Source organism: Rhincodon typus, chromosome 3, assembly GCF_021869965.1.
Source record: "Rhincodon typus isolate 14 chromosome 3, sRhiTyp1.1, whole genome shotgun sequence".
Classification (NCBI taxonomy): domain Eukaryota; kingdom Metazoa; phylum Chordata; class Chondrichthyes; order Orectolobiformes; family Rhincodontidae; genus Rhincodon; species Rhincodon typus.
Window position 1 is genome coordinate 90,548,618 of NC_063334.1, and position 20,763 is coordinate 90,569,380.

Below are 20,763 nucleotides of genomic sequence, written 5' to 3' on the forward strand. Positions count from 1 at the left end.
ACTGTGACACAAGTGCCCCGTCAATTGGTTATAATATTGTATTTAATCCACTAATTACTGAACTTAGATTTCTGTGCCAAGTTTAATGGGCAATAATATGCAAATACAGCAACTTCATAAAACCAACAGGCTGAGATGCCATTTTTAAGAAATTATGGTGATCAACTTGTGACGATGCAGTGTAAGAGTGATGGCCTTGTAAGAGTGTATCTCATTCTTTCCAGACTAATTTTCACGTTAATAATGACAACCATTGTTCATGTCCAATTTTTTTCACCAGGAAGAGAGAGACTGATTCAAACATCACCTCATAAACTTATCAAGTGGATCATTAACTGGCCAGAAACAGAATATAATGGAATTATAAACTGGATTATTCTGCAGATAATAAAAAAAGACAAAAAAAACAAGATAGTTACCAGTTACGGTGTTCATTTGGGTAAATGTTTGTGATGGAGTCTATTAAAGAACAGCCACAGCTCTTAAAATAACCCCATTAATGACCTCAAACATTTTTAATGAAAGTGCTATAAGTGAACTGATGCAGTTGATATTCAGCTGTATGGGAAGTGGAAAATTCTAAGAGACTAGACCTATCCAAAAATCTGCAGATACTTAGTAACACAAATTAAATACTGCAGAAAATTATGCTAATTTATGAGAACGAATGAGTGGCACAAAGGTACTATGTAACAGAGCATACGGAACACCAGAACAGTGCCATAGAATAAAAGATTACAACTTTGACTTTCCTTGCTTTCTCACCTTCTGCTCCTCCTGCAAGTCAATTAGGAACAAGGAAAATAATGCTGTTATAAAGTGACTTTGACATCATCAGATCATAATTTATTTTGGAAGTGCAGTCACTATTGCACTTGAAGCACTGGAAGAACTCTGTTAAACAAGTAAATCTCATGGTTAGGTGTGTGGACAGGCCAGGGAGTGTTAAGAATCAGAAACCATGCACAGTGATCAGAGAGGGAAAATGAAAGCCAAGAACATGCATAATCTTATGGAGGCCTGAGATCCAAAAGCTTACTCAATGGTGTAGGTTTACGAGTTATAAGGCTTAAAGCTTGCTCAGTAAGAAGAGTTGTTAAATGGGTAGGAGTGTGTTCACAGAATGTTTCTAATTCAGTGGGAGATATATGGGAAATTTCATTAAAGAGAATGTGTGTGGCATTGTGATTGTAGAGTGGTCAGTACTCTGTTGTGGCTGCAGCAACCTCAGCTCGAATCAGAGTTATAGCGGTGAATTTCTTCAACACTTTAACGCAGCACTCAAGAAGTCATTAGTTGATTATTTGGGTCAACATAATGTGCAGGTGTATGAGAATAAAGCAAGAGATTGGTAGTAAGTAATTACACTCTTTTATTGAGCTGGTGCAGGCAGGGATGGGGATGCAGGACTGAATAGCCTCCTTTTGCACCTTAACGCTTCGCTGATTCTATGATCAAGTCATTTTTCTTTCTCTGTTTGCTTGTTAAACAAAAAGTTAAATAATGCCTGATTCTTTTATTCCCAATTTGCCACATTATATTGTACTTACAACATGCTTATATCTGTAATATCTTTAGAGTATTGAGATGATTCAATATTATAATGTTTGGTTTAAGATGCGTGGCAATCACAAAAAACAAAAATTACAAACAAATATTATGACAAGTTTAAATACCTCATGACTATATGTAATTATGTCATAAATGGATTTATTGACATTTCCTCCCATACCAACACCTGCCTCAAAATCATCCCCATTACAAGTTCCCCCATCCATTCCCTGCCATCCCCATCCCTTTGTTTCTTCATCCTGTTCTTGCCATTCACATGCCTCCTATTAATCCCAACCTCATGGAAAACATCTCTCCATCCAGGGTAACCTTTTTGTATTAACAACACAATGTTAAAGAAATCTTTCTTTGGAAAATGAATCATATTGAACTGCAGCATTTTATGTTTCTGTTTGAAATTTCTAGCATTCACAATATTTTGCTTATGTTAGTGTTATTGTCGCTTTACCTTGTACTGTTTTTTGGTTCTCCACCAAACATTGACAACTATACATAGAACTTCACTTCAGTCATCTGTCTATGTCGTTCTTGTGGCACTGCCATCAACAGAGGCACCCCTCAATTTGACAAATCAGGATGGAGAAACATAGCTGAGATCATTATAGATTAATCAAAACCATCTTAACATAGACCCTAAATACAAGTGTAACTAATTTCTCCAAGCCTTAATTTTTTAAAATCTTTAAACAGTTGCCAATTAATGTCAAACAATTAGGAAGCAAATTATTGCCTTGATAAAGTATGTGTTCATGCTGGTATTCTTCATTTGGTAAGTTGCTGTATTCAGCCACACAAATACTTCCCAACAAATAAGTAAAAAACAATGAGACGTTCACTCTTGCCTTCACCACAGCCATTGTAGACACTCAACCTAGTACACTATTTTTTGACTAACACCATTGAACATCTGTAAGCAATTGGGATTATCAACTGTCGACTTAACTTTGGACAGTGTTTGATCCAGCGAAACTATTTGTTGGATTAAGCAGGGGAATAACAATATGTAATTCAGATATATTTAACATTCTGAAATAAATAAAAATTAATTAATTACAATTAAGTACATCTGAGAAGATTTTAATGAATTAAAATATAAAGATCTACAAAGATAAATGCAGCCATAAATTAATCATAAGTAAAATTCATGAAACTTTAAATAAAAATATAGTTTTAATGAAGCAAAAAACATACATAAGTTTCATTACATTGGTCCTTTTATACAGACTGCATTCATTATACTTAAGGTGTGATCGAAATAATTAGAGATGTTGACAATAAATTTAAGATTTCAGTTAATTAATTCATATCCCAGTTGTTTGGAGTATGTTTTTAGCTAGCACATTTAAATGCAATTTACATTATTTGTAAACAAACACTACTTCGTGTTTATTCAAGCTCAATTCAAAAGAGGTAATTAATTGTAACATTTCAAAACCAACTAATATCCAGCTAAAAATCTCAAAGGCAGTTTGGGATGGGCAATTAATACTGATCTACCCAGTGATGCCCACATCCCATAAAAGAATACATATTTTTAGAAATCCAAGGACTTCCAGACTTGGATTGACTGTATTCGATTTCAAATCGAAATTATATAATTTTGAAGTGTGGAACATTTTTATTCAGTTCATTCGCTGAGCTAGGTTGAGCATTTTTTTCTCCATCTTCATTGTGTCTGAGAAAACAGTCTAGAATTGTCACAGTCCATATGGTGAAGGCACAATGTTTTCTTATAGAAAGTTCCAGGATTTTAATCCAGGAATAATGAAGTATATGTTTAGGAAATGTGGGCATGCATGAACTTAGACTGAATGAAGGAGCAATTATAAAGTTCCCTTGAAACTTGAATCTTAAACCAGGATTTTTTCATGGAACAAGATTTATCATTAGGAAGCTAGGTTTTTTTTGATGATAGATGCTAAAATTATAGCAGATAGAGTTCAAGGAAACAGAGTTACTCCTTAAATGTTATTGAGGCCATTAGATATAAATCTGACTTTTCAACCAAGAAGAAAACATTTCCCAATTAGACTTTCATTTACTATGACTATAGCAAATCACAAGCCCAAATTCTTTGCAAGATTTATATCTACAAACTTAGGGCTGCTTTTGCAAATAGACAGCTTTATGCAACTTGTGCCAGATTGAGAAGTTTTAATTCTGTTCAAATTTTTAACAAATGAATATCAAGAACTTTGTATATAAAGAAGAACTGTTGCAATAATTAGACTGTAGATCTTTTGTGGGTGTCTGCCAGTTGGCACAAATATTCATGTGGAAAGAATTACTCTGATCATTATGTGTGGCATATTCCTAAGTATGTTCTTCACTCTGGTCAATACATTTCATGAACACATAAATACATTCATTTTTGAATCCATGTTTCAAGGAAAGCTGTAAGTCCATGGTGTTCTCACCACTTACTTCTAAGTGGTGAAGACTGTGGGTTTCAGAGCTGAGGCCAAGGAAACTTTAGTAAGCTGTTGCCACGAATGTTGTAGGCTGCACACGTTGCAGTCATGGTACACGGGAAGCAGAGAAATGGGCATTTAAACTAGAATAAATATCGAGTGGGATACTTTGTCCTAGATCCTGCTGAGATTCTTGAATTTTGATCTACCTGCAACCAATTAGTCATGCATAAAATACTTCCTCACATTCCTCATGCATTGCAGATGGTTGAGAGACTTAAGGCAAGATAGTGGAACCATTGGCAGAATAATATCTAGTTTATTACCTGTAATGGCGATAGCATGTATGTGATTAGTGCAGGTTAATTTCTTGTCGAAGGCAAATCCCTGGGATATTGACAGTTGAGAACTCTATGATGTTAATGCAATTGTGTGCTGATGGGCAATAGTTAGCTCTCTCTTATCAGAGAAGATCATTGTATGTAGATGTTGCTTGTTACTTACAAAGATGGATGTCATCCACATCCAACTGTATGCAAGCACAAATGTTCTAATTCCCTGAAAAAGTGCAAATGGAGTTAAATACTGTACAATAGTCAACAAACAGTCCCTCTTCTGGCCTTATGATGATAGGAGGACAATTTTTGAAGGTTGTTAAGGTTGGAAACTGCACCGAGAAATTTATGTAACAGCCTCCTAAGATTCATTGGTCTCCAACAACCACATTAGCCACTGGTGAATTCTCTCCTGATCCCCTTTAACTTGTTACTTATTGAAACTGCTTGAAGCTGCACTCAGTTGAATGCTGTATTACTTTACTGATGTACAGCAATACAACATGAACTAAAGGCAAGGTAAAGTTACCATAGCCCTACTGGACAATAATGCTGCTCTCTCATTAGAGAGAGATGGTTGCTGATGGTTTAACCAGAGGGTCACAATGCTTCAGGCAAAGGTAGAAGTTGAGAAGGAACCTCAGCTGGTGCAGAAATTGAACCATACTGTTGACATCACTGTTCATTGCAAACCAGCCATCGAGCCAATTTGAACCAACTGGCCCCCTTACCTAGTGGAGAGAGATATGCTTTTTTATACCATTTACTTTACCCCTGCCTGAATGACTGCAGCTGCTGAATAATCTCACTTACGCAAGTTTCAGGAAATGAGCAGGTTCTATTATTTTTCAAAACTGACTGAAAAATGTATTCTGAAGGTCAATCAGACACAAATAAATGCACATACATTAGAAGAATTGATTCATTTGGATTAACACCAATTGATAATATATGTGATGAAACTTGTTATGATCTGTTAGGCTGGTGCTTCATTATATATTAAGCAACTGCAGTACACTACAAACTATTGGCACCTGTAAAAGTCAAGGATAAAGTAGATACGCTAGTAAGTTTTATAGTCTAACCTTTTCTTAGACTTGTTTGCTGTTAAGGATGTTGACATCGTATGAACTCCTCAGATTAGATTACAATTTTTTAATTGTTGTTAGACCTCTACTTGTCTCTATTTGAAAATGTTTCTTCTACTCTGTGAATCAGAGCCTGTTCAATTTCTTCACCTTAATCTTGGAACTGGTTAGATGGACTTCAGTGGGCCTCTAACTGACTATCCTGTGACTAAGTAGTTATACAATCAATTCTAATATGAGATGTGCATGTTAGCAGTAAGGCTGTATTTCTTACCCATCTCTGACTACCCTTGAATTGAATGGTTTGCTCAATCATCCAGAGGGCAAGTAAGATTCAACCATATTGCTGTACATCTGAAATCGCACGTAGGCCAGACCAAGTAAGGATTGTAGGTTTTTTTCCCAGCAGACACTCGTGAACCAGGTAACAACAGTTACATTAAACATTAGCAGTTCACTAGTCCAGTGATATTACCACTATGCTGCCACCTCCCCTTAATATTATCTAGTTCCAATCATATTTTTTACAATAGTTCTCTGCAATGTTTTATTTTTCAGATTGGCTTCTGATGTTACTAAACATGACCATTCTTCCTGCTTAAATTCCAAGAGTTCTTGATACCACCTTACCAGAGCAAATCAGGGTAGAATTTCATCATATGGATAGTTAATTGCATGAATCAATTCATGCAATGTTTGTCTGTTTATTTGTATCTGTGTGACCTGCAGAATGTATTCTTGAATGATTATTGAAATAGGATTTGATTGATACAATGCAATTGAGAGCTGGTTGCTTGGGATAAAGAGGTTAGAGTTTTCACTGATATCATAGTGAGTCTTGGTTTATACTAAAAACAACTTGTAGAATCTGAGAATCTACAGCAGTATAGTTAGCATATCTTTATTTGTGAGCAATAAGCTAGTTACAGACCACAGTGACTTGTTTTAGACTGTTAAGCATCTGTATTATACATAATAGCTCTACTTTATATCCATAATTAGCTTCCTGTGAGTAATGGCTAATTTGGGATCTTAAGAACCAAAAACAGGATATTGCCATTCACTTCTGTAAGATGTTGAACTATGGTTTTGTAGTCATTTAATTTGGTTTTCACATAATTCTGAAATCATTTTGAAAGTTATGCCTTAGTCACAACATTATGATTCTCACAAAGTATTACAGGTAGCACCTAGATTCATGCATTTAAGAAAAACATTCCTTGAAACTTTTAAAGGCATTCTATATAATCTTTAGAAATAGTACTATAGCAACCAAATTGCTTAAGTCAGTGAGTTTTCCCATTTTAATAAATGTGCTTTGAACATTATTGAACACAATTTTGAGATGATATTTGAGGAGTTGAAGCAAACTTTATTACACCACTTCAACATCCATCACATTGCCAATGTTGTTTTATTTCAATATCAAGCTTTAGTGTTAAGCTGTTCTCTGCAATATAAGAGATTACATAAAGGCAATGCAACTGCATCTGTATTAAAATTATCTATTATTTGTCTTTTTGCAGATAAAGGATCACGACTAGGCATAAGAATAGAACAGCCTAAAGTTGTCTCATTCCGAGGTAGCAATGCCACTCTGCCCTGTAAGTTCTATTACAAACCTGTGCCTGTGCGTGCAGTTCAACCTCCTCTTAAGGTCAGGATCAAGTGGACCAAACTCACTTCCGACTACCTCAAGGAAATTGATGTATTTGTTTCATTGGGAAATAACTGGAAAAGTTTTGGAAGCTATCAGGGAAGAGTTTTTCTAGAAAATGAGAATGATGCCTCCATAACAATAACAGATTTAACATTGGAGGACTACGGGAACTACAAATGTGAAATAATTGAAGGATTAGATGATGTCACCGGGACTGTTCTGCTGGATTTGCAAGGTACATATATATGATTCTATTTATATGAGAAATAAGTAATCATTTAACAATTACTAAATATCATGGTAGAGAATTTTTCTTGAAAAGCCTTGTGATCATGTTTTGTTCATTCAGGTGAATCATGTAATTTCAAAGCACTGCAGCACCCAATATTAAGCTATTGTTACCACACTAGCCATTCCTATCACATTTTTGGATGAAACTGTCAATTTTGTTGAGAGGTCAGTTGATGTTAGGCTTGGTCTGTGACCTCACCAATACAATAATCTCAGTAGGACCCATGCATCCAGCAGGCAAATGAGGCTCCGTCAGTTGAGCTGGACTTGAATCCAGAGCTTGCTCCCACCACCCACTGGCTCCCATTGATTTCAATTTTTGTAAAACTTCTGGATGCCACACTCAAGCAAATGATGCCCTGAGATCCAGGGTAGTCAGTATGATCCTAACATCTGGAGTTAACTCCTTTGTTTGTCACAGAGTTGATACGGTGCAGAATGAAACCATTCGGCCTCCATGGCTGGACTGGCTCTCTAAATATCTTAACTTAGTGCCAATCTTCCTTTTCTCCATAACCCTGCACATTGTTTCCATTGAAATTATCATCTAATGCCCTCTTGAAAGCATCAATTGAACCTGCATTCTAACGCCAAACCACTCACTCTGTGAACAAGTTTTTCCTTACCTCTCATTTTCTTCATTTGTAAAACATTTTAAAACAATGCCCCTTGGTTCTTGATCTTTGATAAGTAAGAACAAATTTCTCCATATCTACTCTGTCCAGATCCCTCATTATTCTGGAAACTTCTGTCAAATCTTCTCTTAGCTCTTCTTCCCTCCAAGGAAAACAGCCCCAACTCCTGTAGTCCTTCCTAGTAAGTGAGTGTCTTGTGAACCTCTTTTGCATTCTCTCCAATGCATTCAGACCCTTCCTATAGTGTGGCATCCAGAACTGCATGCAAAATTCCAACTCAGATCCAACAGTACTCTTGTGGTTTTTTTTGTATATGTTTGGACCAAGGTTTTAATGAGGCCTGAAGCTAGGTAATCCTGTTTTAACCCAAAATGAGCATCAGTGAGCAGATATTTTGTCAGACTGTTTAATTGCTCTATTCCACTTACTTTTCATTTCTGTTTTGTTAATTTCTGCTTCCAGTCCATCAAATATTTCAGTTGAGTGAATTTTTTCATGACCCTTTTTTCCTTCTTACCACATGGGGTTTCTTTCTATTGTGGCACAATTAATTCTTAAAATTCTGGACTCTATTGGATGCTTTAGAAATTACCATGTTATTTGAGGGACTTTCTTTCTAAGGAATTCATTTTTTTTTAAAGAAACAGTTTCTGACATTTGACATAATGTTCATGGTGATCTGATTTTCACGACGGAGAGGAATTCAATTATAAACATATTGCTGCAACTTCCAATGTAAACTAGCAAGCTATGACCATCCCATTGATTTTTTTACGTACTATTTGTAAATTATAGAAAAAACTCTATTATATCCGAGGAAAAAAAGCTACAAAATAGATTCCACATTCAGATTATAGAAAGAATGGCTGTAGACATGTGCTTAGACAAATTTAAAAGTAGCTATTTTTTGTAAAATAATTGAGCAGGGTATAACCTTTAAAAGAGACAGTAAAGAGACCCATCAGAGAATTTTTTCATAAGCCATAGTCGTTCATTTCTGCCTCAAAAATAGAAATAGAATTTGTATTTAAAAAAAGATTGCAATGCCATAACTGTAATTAAAATGGAAATGCTGAAGAAAAGGAACCTAGCAGATTTGTCAGCATCTATGGAGAAGTTAATGTTTCAGATCTGTTACCTTTCATCAAATTTGAGAAAAGAATAGGAAACAAAAATGGTGGACAGATTTAACAACCTGAAATTGTTCAACTCAATGCCAAGATCAAAAAGCTATGAGATACCTAGATGAAAGATGAGGTGCTTTTCCTGAAGGTAACATTGTTTTTCACTGGCATAGTGCAATAGGCCAAGAGCAGAAATGCCTGCATGAGGACAAGGTGGAGAAGCAAGATGACAGACCACCAGAAGCTTGGGATCATGTTTGCAGATAAAACTGAGGTGTCCTCAAAAGGTGCCATGTGTTTGGTCTCCTCAGTGTAAGGGGACCACATAGTGAGCAGCAAATACAGTACACCAGCTTGGAAGAAGTACAGGTAAATTGCTGCTTCACCTAGAAAGGTATTTGGGGCCTTGGATAGTAAAGAGGGAAAAGGAAAAGGGTCGATGTTTAAGTTCCTGTGTTTTCATGGAAAGGTACCATGGGAAGGGATTGGATTGTTGGGGGTATCTGAGGTGTGGACCTCAGAGGGTACGTTCCTTTTGGATTACTGAAAGGGGAGAATAGGGGGAGATGTGTTTGGTTGTGATATCATGCTGGGCGTGATGGAAATGGCTGAAAATGATCCATTTAGTACAAATGCTGCTGAGGTGGAAGGAGAGAACAAGGGGAACTCGAGCAAGGGAACCTTTAGGAGGAAGGGGAAGGGGAGGGTACAGAAGTATGGGAAGCATGGCAAATATGGTTAGAAGTCCTGACAACTATTTATCTGTGCTACTGAGGGAAACTTGAAACAAATTATGTATCCTTTTTTGACTGTTTATCAACACATTTTTTTCCCCAGGAAAGGTTCAGTTTAGGATTCGTGTATCAAATAAAAACACTGCAGGATCAGTGAGGCAATCCGTTATCTGTCAAGACTCGAGAGGTGATCCAGTAATGGGAGGATAAGGCTGATGAATGTGTGGCTGGACAGATGATGAAGGAGGGAGGAGATTGGATTCCTTGGACACTGGAACTGTCTCTGGGGAAGATAGCCCTTATACAGGTCAGATAGATTGTATTTGAACAGAGCAGAATTGAGTTCCTTGCAGGGAGATTTGCTCATGCCATTGTGAGGGCTTTAAACTAATTTGTCAGTGATAGGGGAACCAGGAGGGAATTGTAGAGAAGAATACAGCTGGCAATGAGAATGGTGAGTTTCTTGGTGAATTTAGTTAATAGGGAACTTTAGTAGGTGAATTTGGATTAAGGGAGAAAGAAATGAAGTCAGAAACAGACTTAACATGCATCTATGTAAATGCACGGAGTATAGCAAATACGTTTGGGCAGTTACCGACACAGATTGCCATGTGGAATTATGTTATTCCCAGCTCAAGGAAGGGCAAACCTGTGTGTTAAATATTCCTGGGTATAAGTTGTTGTGGTAAAGTAGAAAAGGAGAAGGGATTGCAGTGTTGGTTAAGGAGAGCATTGCAGTGCTGGAGAAAGAGGATGGCATCTATATATAGCCCAGGTTTTCAAGCCTTGTCGAAGAGTGTGCTGCTTATGCAGCGAAATTCTTGGAAAATGGTGCTGCTTCATGTAAGACTCCCTATGCTGCTCACAGGCAGAAATTCGGTACCACTCATGCACGGAAGATGGGGAATCTGCTTATAATGCAGACTGCTTGTGCATGCAGAGACCCAAATGTTCAGTTTGAGAATGCACAATGATCGAGGATTGTATCCCGGGATGAGAAGGAACCACAAATGCACAATGAAGAGGGGCAGGATTGTTAGACAACTATTGAAATAGTATGTCTGCCTGGACAAGTTTCCACATTAGCACAGACTTTAAAGTGAATATTTTTGGATTTATTTTTTAGTTCAGCCATTGTTCTAAGTCTTAGAATAGATTCTGAGAAGAAATGGATAAGTTTCTTGTCAAAATGTGCAATTCGTCTGTTAATTCAATCGATGAAACATCTGAACCCAAAGAAAATAAAGCAAGGACTGTCCAGAGATAGCACAGTGAGAGCTGTCTGGCCTTTTAGATTTTCATGAACAGAAGATGATGCTTGCCCCTTTCTTAAATGACTCATCTGCAGAGAGAAGTTGGCAAATGCTGGACTGGTACCACGTAAGTTAGGAGTAAGTAAGTCTGCATTATAAGCAGATTCCCCATCTTCCATTCATGAGTGGTACCGAATTTCTGCCTGTGAGCAGCATGGGGAGTCTTACATGAAACAGCACCATTTTCCAAGAATTTCGCAGCATAAGCAGCATACTCTTCGACAAGGCTTGGAAACCTGGTTTATATATAGATGCCATCGTCTTTCTCCAGCACTGCAATGCTCTCCTTAACCATTTACAAATGTTTATGAGCTCCTGAGAAAACTGACAAGAGTTTTCAACAGTGCATAAACTGCCTTATAGAGAGCTACTATCTGATGATTACTGCTAGGCTGAGTTGGCATATCTCACAGACTCTTCCAGCCATCTGAATAAGCTGAATACTAAAATGTCGGGGAAGAATGAGATAATCCTGACCATCACAAATAAACTTCAAGGATTCAGGTCAAAACTGGGCTTTTGGCAAGACACAAAAGCTGATGTTGAAAGAGAAAGAGGAATACGTCGCACGATAGATAAACTACACAATGAAGCTGAAGTTTGGACTGGTGTCTTTGTCTGTGTTTTAGCTGACTGTGGTACATGAGTATTCAACAATCTCTGACTGTGCTATTACTGTGCTCTTGCAGTTTGTGACAGTATACCTCAGCAAGCTAGTATTTTCAACATCAGCATATCTGAAGAGGAACAGGAGCGGGTGTTTATCAATGGAGCAAGCTTTGTAGGTCAATTACTCCCCAGGCTCTTCACACACTGGCAGGCCCAGGTTTCCCAATAATCCAATAAATTGCAATTTACGCTGCTCTACATTTTGCTGTGATCCATTCCTAATGAACATGTTGAAATAGTTAAATTGAACAGTTTTTGAAAATGTTTCTGTGCATGCAGTTGAAGACAGTTTTTTTTCTGGTAGATTTAAAACATTGATGCTTTTGATCCTTTGGTTTGTTACATGCACTTTGTTGCGAACCTCTCCAGTAAGGCTGTAATAGCAGTAAATGCAAGTACATGTGACATATCTGAGGAATCAGTTCAGTTGGAAAAAGTGGGTGTGCCGTGGAATAGTTTGCCTCATTAAAGTGTGCCTCGATACTGAAAAGATTGGGAACCACTACTGTAGACAATTTTCACACCATTGAGAAGCTTGTTCTTGATATGATGAAGGATGGTGGCGATGAAGATGGAGAAAAGGGTGAGGGGTAATGACACATTCCTTCTTGACTCCAACATTGACCCTGAGGGTTTCCATCATATTTTCATTAGTGAGGACTATTGCCAACATCGTGTCATAGAGGAGACAGAGGTTGTTATAGAATCATAGAGATAAATAGCACAGAAACAAACTCTTTGGGCCAACTTGTCCATGCCGACCAGATAACCTAAATGAATTTAGTCCCATTTGCCAGCGTTTGGCCTATATCCCTCTAAACCCTTCCTATTCATATACCCATTCCCACTGTAATTGTACCAGCCTCCAACACTTTCTCTGGCAGCTCATTACATACACGCACCACCCTCTGCATGAATAAGTTGTCCGTTAGATCCCTTTTAAATCTTTCCCCTCTCACCTTAAACCTATGCCCTCTAGTTTTGGAATCCTCCACCCAGGGAAAAAAACCTTGTCTATTTACCTTATCCATGCCCGTCATGGCTTTATAAACCTCTATAAAGTCATCCCTCAGCCTCCGACACTCCAGGAAAAATAGCCCCAGCCTATTCAGCCTCTTCCTATAGCTCAAACCCTCCACCCCTGGTGACATCTCAGTAGCTCATTTCTGAACCCTTTCAAGTTTCACAACGTCCTTCCTATAGCAGGGAGACCAGAATTTCACACAGTACTCCAAAAGTGACCGTACCAATGTCCTATACAAGCCGCAACATGACTTCTCAACTCCTCTATTCAGTTTACTGACCAATAAAGGCAAACATACCAAATGCCTTCTTCACTATCCTATCTATTTGCAACTCTACTTTCAAGGAACTGTGAACCTGCACTGCAAGGTCTCTTTATTCAGCAACTGTCCCCAGGAGCTTACCATTAATCCTGCCCTGATTTGCCTTTCCAAAATGCAGCATCTCACATTTATCTAAATTAAACTCTATCTGCCACTCCTTGGCCCATTGGCCCATCTGATCAAGATCCTGTTGTACTCTGAGTGATGAGGCCAACCTTTGACAAGGTCTTCCACAGCGTGTACAGTTGGTTGAGACTAATGGTTAATGGGATATTTCTTAGACTGGAAGAAAGTTAATCGTGGAGTTCCAAGGGGCCAGAATTGCGACTCATGCTTTTCCTGATTTATTTAATCATCTGGATTTTGATTGACAGGGGACAATTTCAGATGACACAAGACTTGAAAGAATTATAAACCATGAGGAGTACAATGTGGCACTCCAAAATGCCATTGACAAGTTGGTGCAGTGGACAAAAAGGTGGCAGAAGAGGTTCAGTGCAAAGAATTGTGAGGCGATGCACTTTGGTAGGAAGAACATGGAAAGACAATGTAAAATAGGGGCTACAATTCTAAAAGTGGCACAGCAACAGAGGGAAACGGATGTATATATGCACAGATCATTGAAAGTAGCAGGACAGGTGGAGAGAGCAGTTAAGGGGCACAGTGTCCTCAGCTTTATTAATAAAGACATAAAGTACAAGAGCAACGAGGTATGTTGGACTTGTATAAAACACCTGTTAGACCTGAACTAGGGTCTGTGTATTGTTGTAGACACCACATTATAAAAAAGATGTGAATGCATTGGAGAGAATGCAGAAGTGATTTATAGGAATAGTTTCAGGAATTAAAAACTTCAGTTAGGAGGATAGATTGAAGCTGTTGGGACTGTTCTTCTTGGAGAGAAGACTCAGAGGATATTTCGTAGATGTTTTCAAAATTGTGAGTGAGCTGGATACAGTATATAGGGTGAAGCTGATCCTGCTCGTGAAAAGAACGAAATGAGATGGCATAGATTTAAAGTGATGTGCAAAAGAAGCAAAGATGATGTGATGAAAAACATCTCACACAGCAAGCAGTTAGGGGTATGTAATGTACTGCCTGGAAATGTAATGGAGGCAGGTTCAAATGAGGCGTTCAAGAGGGCATTGGATATTGTCTGACAGTATAGAAATAGTGTGCAAGGATATGGGGGAAAAGCAGGAGATTGGCACTGAGTAATGTTGCTTGTTTGAAGAGTTAGTACAGGCATCATAGGCCAAATAGCCTCCTTCCATGCTGTAAGAATTTTGTGATTCAAATATTTGCATTAAATGTCAATCAAAATGTGACTTATTCTGATTTTTCACCCTTAAAACTAAATATTTCTTCTATGTGTTGAAATAAGCTTTTAATCTATCACTTCTTCTGAAATAAATTGTATTCATAGAATCCCTATTATGTGGAAGCATGCCATTCAGCCCATTCAAGCCCACACCGACCCTCTGAAGAGCACCCCACCCAGACCCACTCCCCTACTCCATCCCTGTAACCTGGATTTCGCATGACTAACCCACATCCCTGGACACTATGGGCAATTTTGGACTGTGGGAGGAAACCAGAGCACCTAACAGAAAGCCACACTGACCCAGGGAGAACATGCAAACTCTACACCAACAGTTGTGCAAGAGTGGAATTGAACCCAAGTCCCTGGCACTGTGTGGCAGCAGTGCTAACCACTGAGCTACCATGCTGCCCCAATCCTTGGGCATTATTCTTGACATTTTCACAATGTTGGTATCTCTGGTTGTTTCTAAATAATAATAATTGAGCTTGTTAGTTTTTGCATTAATGGTCATGGACTGAAGACTTGTACACACTTTGTAAAATGTTTCAGTTAATTTTCGTAAATTGTTATACATATTGTGATTGAGCCTGTAGTTAGAAATATATGTTTTGTATCACAATTACCTTCTCGACACTCTCTTTTCTAATTGGGAAGTTAGATGATGCTATATTGGTCAAGGATCCATGAAGCAACCAAAGTAACAGGACAAATTCCCACACTACTCGGACATGGGATCATATCTACGACAAGTGTTGTTGTGTATTGCAGCCTGACCCAGATACTGAAATGCAGTGTTTTAGATCATGCCCCCACTTTTGCTTAAATTATGCTTTTCACTCTGATCACGATCCATTGACACTAGATTTTATGCAATTAATAGACAGGATTTCAATCAACTTCCAATTAAAGATTCTGCCACTCATAAAATAAACATAATGACTAACATCTCAGCACGAACTATAACTTCACAGCTACCACACTGGTATCTACTCGGCCGTGTGGAAAATTGCCAAGTATGTCCTGTATGCAAAAAACCGCATAATTTCAACCCAGATAATTACCAGCCCATCAGTCTACTCTCATTTATCAGTAAAGTGATGGAAGGCGTTATCAACATTGCTCTTAAACTGCACCTGATTGGCAATAACCTGTTCACTGGCACTCCATTCGTGTATTGTCAGGGCTATTCAGCTGCTGACCTCAGTAGACCCTTGGTTCGAACATGGACAAAAGAGATACATTCAAGAAATGAGGAGAGAGTGATTGCCCTTGATATCAAGGCTGCATTTTTACTGAGTGTGGCATCAAGGAGCCCTGGCAAAATTGGAGTCAATGGGGATCAGAGGAAAAACTCTCACTGGTTTGTGTCATACCTAGTACAAAGGAAGATGCTTCTGGTGGTCAGTTGTCTCAGCTCCAGAACATCTCTGCAGGAGTTCTTCAGGGTCATGTCCTAGATTCAGATATCTTTAGCAGCATCATCAATAACTTTCCCACCCTCATAAGGTCAGAAGGGATTTGCTGATCACTGCACAATGTTCAGCATCACTTGTGACTCCTTAGATGCTGAAGCATGCTGAAATGCAGCAAGAGGAGCCAGTACAGATACAATGGATCAATTAGCCTCCTTCTGTACTGTAAGATTGTATGATTCTATGATTCATTATGACAAAATCCAGGTTTGGGCTGATGATCCACATGTAGAAAGTAGCATTCACGCCATAGAAGTGGCAGTCTATGAACACGTGAATTCCCACTGTCAACGTCTTGGGGGTTACCATTAACTGGAGACTGAACTGAACCAGCTATACATGTACTATTGCTACAAGAGCAGGCCAAAGGCTAGGAATCTTGCAGGCAAGTATCTCACCTCCTGAGTCCCCAGAGTTTGTCCATAATCTACAAGGCACAAGTCAGGAGTGTGATCGAGTATATCCCACATGCCTGAATGAGTACAGCTCCAACAACACTCAACAAGCTTGGTACCATCCAGAGAAAGCAGCTTGCTCGATTGGCAACACATCCACAAGCATTCACTCCTTCCAAAACTGACACTCGGTAGCATTGGTTGCACAGTCAACAAGGTGTATTGTAGAAATTCACCAAGGTGCCTAAGAGACGAATGAGAGGGGATCTCATAGGGACTTATACAATTCTAACAGGACTGGACAGGATAGATGCACAGAGGCACAGAGGATGTTCTCGATGATGGCTGTGTCCAAAACCAGGGGTCACGGTATGAGAATTCAGGGTAGACAATTTAGGACGGAGATGAGGAGATGTTTCTTCACCCAAAGAGTGGTGAGCCTGTGGAATTCATTACCACAGGAAGTAGTGGATGTTGAAACATTGAATTTATTCAAGAGGTGACTAGATATAGCACTTGGGATCAAAGGTTATGAGGAGAAAGCAGGATTAGGCCATGATCGGGAAGAATGGCGGAACAGGCTTGAAGGGCCAAATGGCCTTCTCCTGTTCCTATCTTCTATGTTTCTATGTTTCCAAACCCATGACAATCACCATCAAAAAGGCTAAGGGCAGCAGGTAATATGGGAAAACCACCACCTGCAAGTTCTCTTCAAGCCACTCACCATCTTGACTTGGAAATATATTGCTGTTTCTTCAATGTCACTGATTCGAAATATTGGAACTCCTTCCCCATCAGCACTGGGGGTGAATTGCAGCTATGCAAAAACATGGATCACCACTACCCACTCAATGGCAATGCATAAATGAATTTGAAAAATATGCCTGACAGATTTGAGATTTCAAATTTTTTATCTCAGTAGAACATAGCAGAACAATGGGATGAATGACTCAAGAATAGTGGCAACACATCAGAGCACTCAGCAAAAATAACACTACTTGAGAGAATCAGGGTCAGGCAAGGAGAAGTTCTAGGTCAGGAATTCAGGGCAGGCTGGAAATCGCACATCAGGAAATTGGGAAAAAAACCATGAAAGGTCAAGGAATTAGAATGGGAACACAGGGGCAGCATTAGACCATTCGAAACTTTGTGCCTGTTCCACCATTCAATATGATCATGCCAGATCTTTCCTGCTGGCTCCTTATATCCCTTGAAAAGAGAATTAACGCAACATCAAGCATCCAGGGTAAGCATGGAACTGTAAAACTGGAAATCAAAAGGAAGAACAGAAACATAACATTGTCACACTATAAGCTGACCTTCATGTCTCTGCGTGGGACCAGATTTTAAACTGGATACTGAAATCCAACTTTTGAATAAGAATTCAATCATTGGCACATTCCTTAATGTGGCATACCTAGTTCAGATTTGTGTAAGTGAGGAATTGTGACATTTAGCGTAGTGTTCCAATCTTATATTTCTAGCTTCCCTATGCTGTCAGAATTAACTGGGAGCTATTTGTTACATTTAAATTGAGTTATAATTTGTCCTACATGTTCCGGCACTGTCCTATTTTTCTCCAGTATAAACTGTCAAGAATAAACAAAAGCCTCATAAGTCTGATAAAGAAAATTCCAGCTCTAATGAAATGTGATGGCGGCATAAAGCATTAACTCTCTTTCACCCACAGACACTGCCTGACCTGCTGACTATTTGTAGCATTTTTCTTTGGTTTTAATTAAAGAGAATTTCAGATTTCAAATACATTCATTGGTTAAAATAGAAGTGAATTGGTAGCACAACTTATTTATGTGCAGACCCACAGCCTCAGAATGGTCAGACATGTGCCTGAACAAAATTCAAAATATTAACTGCCCAATTGCAAAGATTTATCTCCTGGAACCTGGTTTATGGTGGTATTGGTCGAATGAAGGGTCTAGGCCTAAAATGTTGGCTCTCCTACTTCTCTGATGCTGCCCGACCTGCTGTGTTCCTCTAGGTCCACACTGTATTGACTTGGTCTGGAAACGCCTGAAATTCCTGACAGGAATGATGAAAAGTTTGTAAGAATTTATGAACTGGTGGGCTAGTGGGGAAGAAACATGCAAAAGGCAGAGAGTCCACAATTCAGTCAAATATAAATAAGTTAAATTTGCTTTCCACCTTCGAAGCTGACAGACTTCATATTATTTGATTTGATGTAATTCTTGTGGAAGGGTTGAAGGCATGCATATGTATGCACGAATAAATTCACATTAATGAGTCCAGCCAAGAAAAACACTCAGAGACCTCTCATTGGTTATTCACAAATTCTGCAACAGTATTTTGACAATCTCTCATGGAAATGATGACCTATACAGAGAATTTTTCAAGGGAATGTGCAGATAATGTGAGCGCAATATGAAATTATGGCAATGTGGAGAAAAGCTGAAAGTAAAATCAACTACACCCATAGATGGTATTAACGAATAATTGAAATTTCACAGAATCAGTGCACCTCTCAGATCCTGGCAAGTCATTGTGACGAATGTTAAATGAACACATATTTGAATAGAATATCTAAACATGTGTTTGACAGTCTGTGTTCGTATGTGTTTGTTGTGCTTACATTTATCAAGTGGATATATTTATTTGTGTCTTCTTGTGTTCCTCATTTGCTTCCAGGTGTTGTGTTCCCATACTTCCCACGGCTAGGTCGCTACAACCTGAATTTTGCTGAGGCTCAGAAGGCTTGTGAAGATCAGGATGCAATAGTTGCTTCATTTGAGCAACTTTATGATGCATGGAGAGCAGGGATGGATTGGTGTAATGCAGGATGGCTGAGTGATGGGTCTGTGCAGTATCCCATCATTAAACCCAGGGAGCCATGTGGAGGGAGAAATACAGTTCCGGGTATTAGAAGCTACGGATACAGAGACAAGATGAAAGACAAATATGATGTGTTCTGCTTCACATCCCACTTCAAAGGTATGAAACTCAAATGTTTGCCTCTGTCTTAAGTGATATAGAATTTTGATAAACTAACAAACTGGAAAAGTAGTGTTCAGTTAATCCATTAAACAAAGGCTCTGAACAGATTCAGTATAATTCAAAATCAAACGAAAGTCAGTCAAGCTGCGATAGTCTTATACTCCTTCTAATGGCTGTTTAGAGTGTAGCAATGGCAACAGCTAAAGATTGTTTCCTTAGCCCTGGACTGAAGAATGCTGAAAAGTGTGGACGTATCAGGCTGACTTTGCCCAGTCAATTAACACTGTGCCATTCTTAGTACTCTTGCTGGAAGCAGGTTCAGACCGACACTGACTACCCATCTGGCAGAGGCAAGTAGTTAATTAGGCTCAATTAATGCTCTCTTGGGGGGCAAATTTGTAATGTCACTGAGATTTTCCTGATAGCAGATGGCTCAACTGCTGAGACTCAAACCTAGACTAACCTGGAAGTATCCGCTACCTTTACAGTGTTGCACACATTAGAGATTAATATAAAAAACCTAGGAGCAGGAGAGGACATTTGGATTTTCCCATTTTCCAATTTTTAGACTGTAGCCTTTTAAATGACTTCAAGTGCCTATCCAAGTGTTTTTTTCTCAAAGCAGTGAGTGTTTCTGCCAACATGTCCCTTTGGCCAATGGAATACTTTCCTAGTCAAGACACCATGGAGGTCATGCTGAAACTGTAGAAAACACTACTTGGGCCATTGCTAAAGCACAGCATACTGTTTTACTCACTGCATTATAGGAAAAGTGCAATCATACTAGAGAAGATACAAAGGAGATATGCAAAGATATTGCCTGGATTGGAGAGTTTTGTTAATGAAGAAAGCTGCAGCTTGTTCTTTAGAGCATAATGGGGAAAAGGAGATTTAATGAAAGTATGCAAAGTTATAAGGAACCAACAATAAAGTCCTAAGCATTCAGAATTCCTCAGCTATTTGCTCAGTTAACTGGAGCATATTTCATTCAGCCTTGTTGTTTTACCTATTTTCAAAGATAGTAAACTCCCTTCAGTCACCTCTCTCACTGTTTATTTCATTCAGAATTTCGCACTTGAATCTCTGAGGCACAACCCTGGCCCTGGGAATTGATTGGATTGGCGTAGGCAGAGGATACAAAAACAGAAGTTACTGGAAAAGCTCGGCAGGTCTTGCAGCATCTGTGAAGAAAAATCGGAGTTAATGTTTCGGGTCTGGTGACCCTTCCTCAGAACCGAAGGAGGAAGGGTCACTGCACCCGAAACATTAACTCCAATTTTTTTCTTCACAGATGCTGCCAGACCTGCTGAGCTTTTCCAGCAACTTCTGTTTTTGCTCCTGATTTACAGTATCCACAGTTCTTTCAGTTTTTATATTGGCAAAGGGTAGTGGCTATATCTCAGGTTCAGTCACTAGTAGAGACC

At 38.8% G+C, this 20,763-nt stretch overlaps 1 protein-coding gene across 2 annotated transcripts in view; it reads left to right on the forward strand.

Moving 5' to 3' along the window:
• Positions 1–20,763, forward strand: part of hapln1b (hyaluronan and proteoglycan link protein 1b) — a 101,451-nt gene that overhangs the window by 57,700 nt on the left and 22,988 nt on the right. For both annotated transcript variants that reach the window (XM_048594965.1, XM_048594964.1), the window contains exons 3-4: positions 6,933–7,301; positions 19,034–19,336. In XM_048594965.1, the coding sequence (XP_048450922.1) occupies positions 6,933–7,301; positions 19,034–19,336 (672 nt within the window). The remainder of the gene's footprint in view (positions 1–6,932; positions 7,302–19,033; positions 19,337–20,763) is intronic.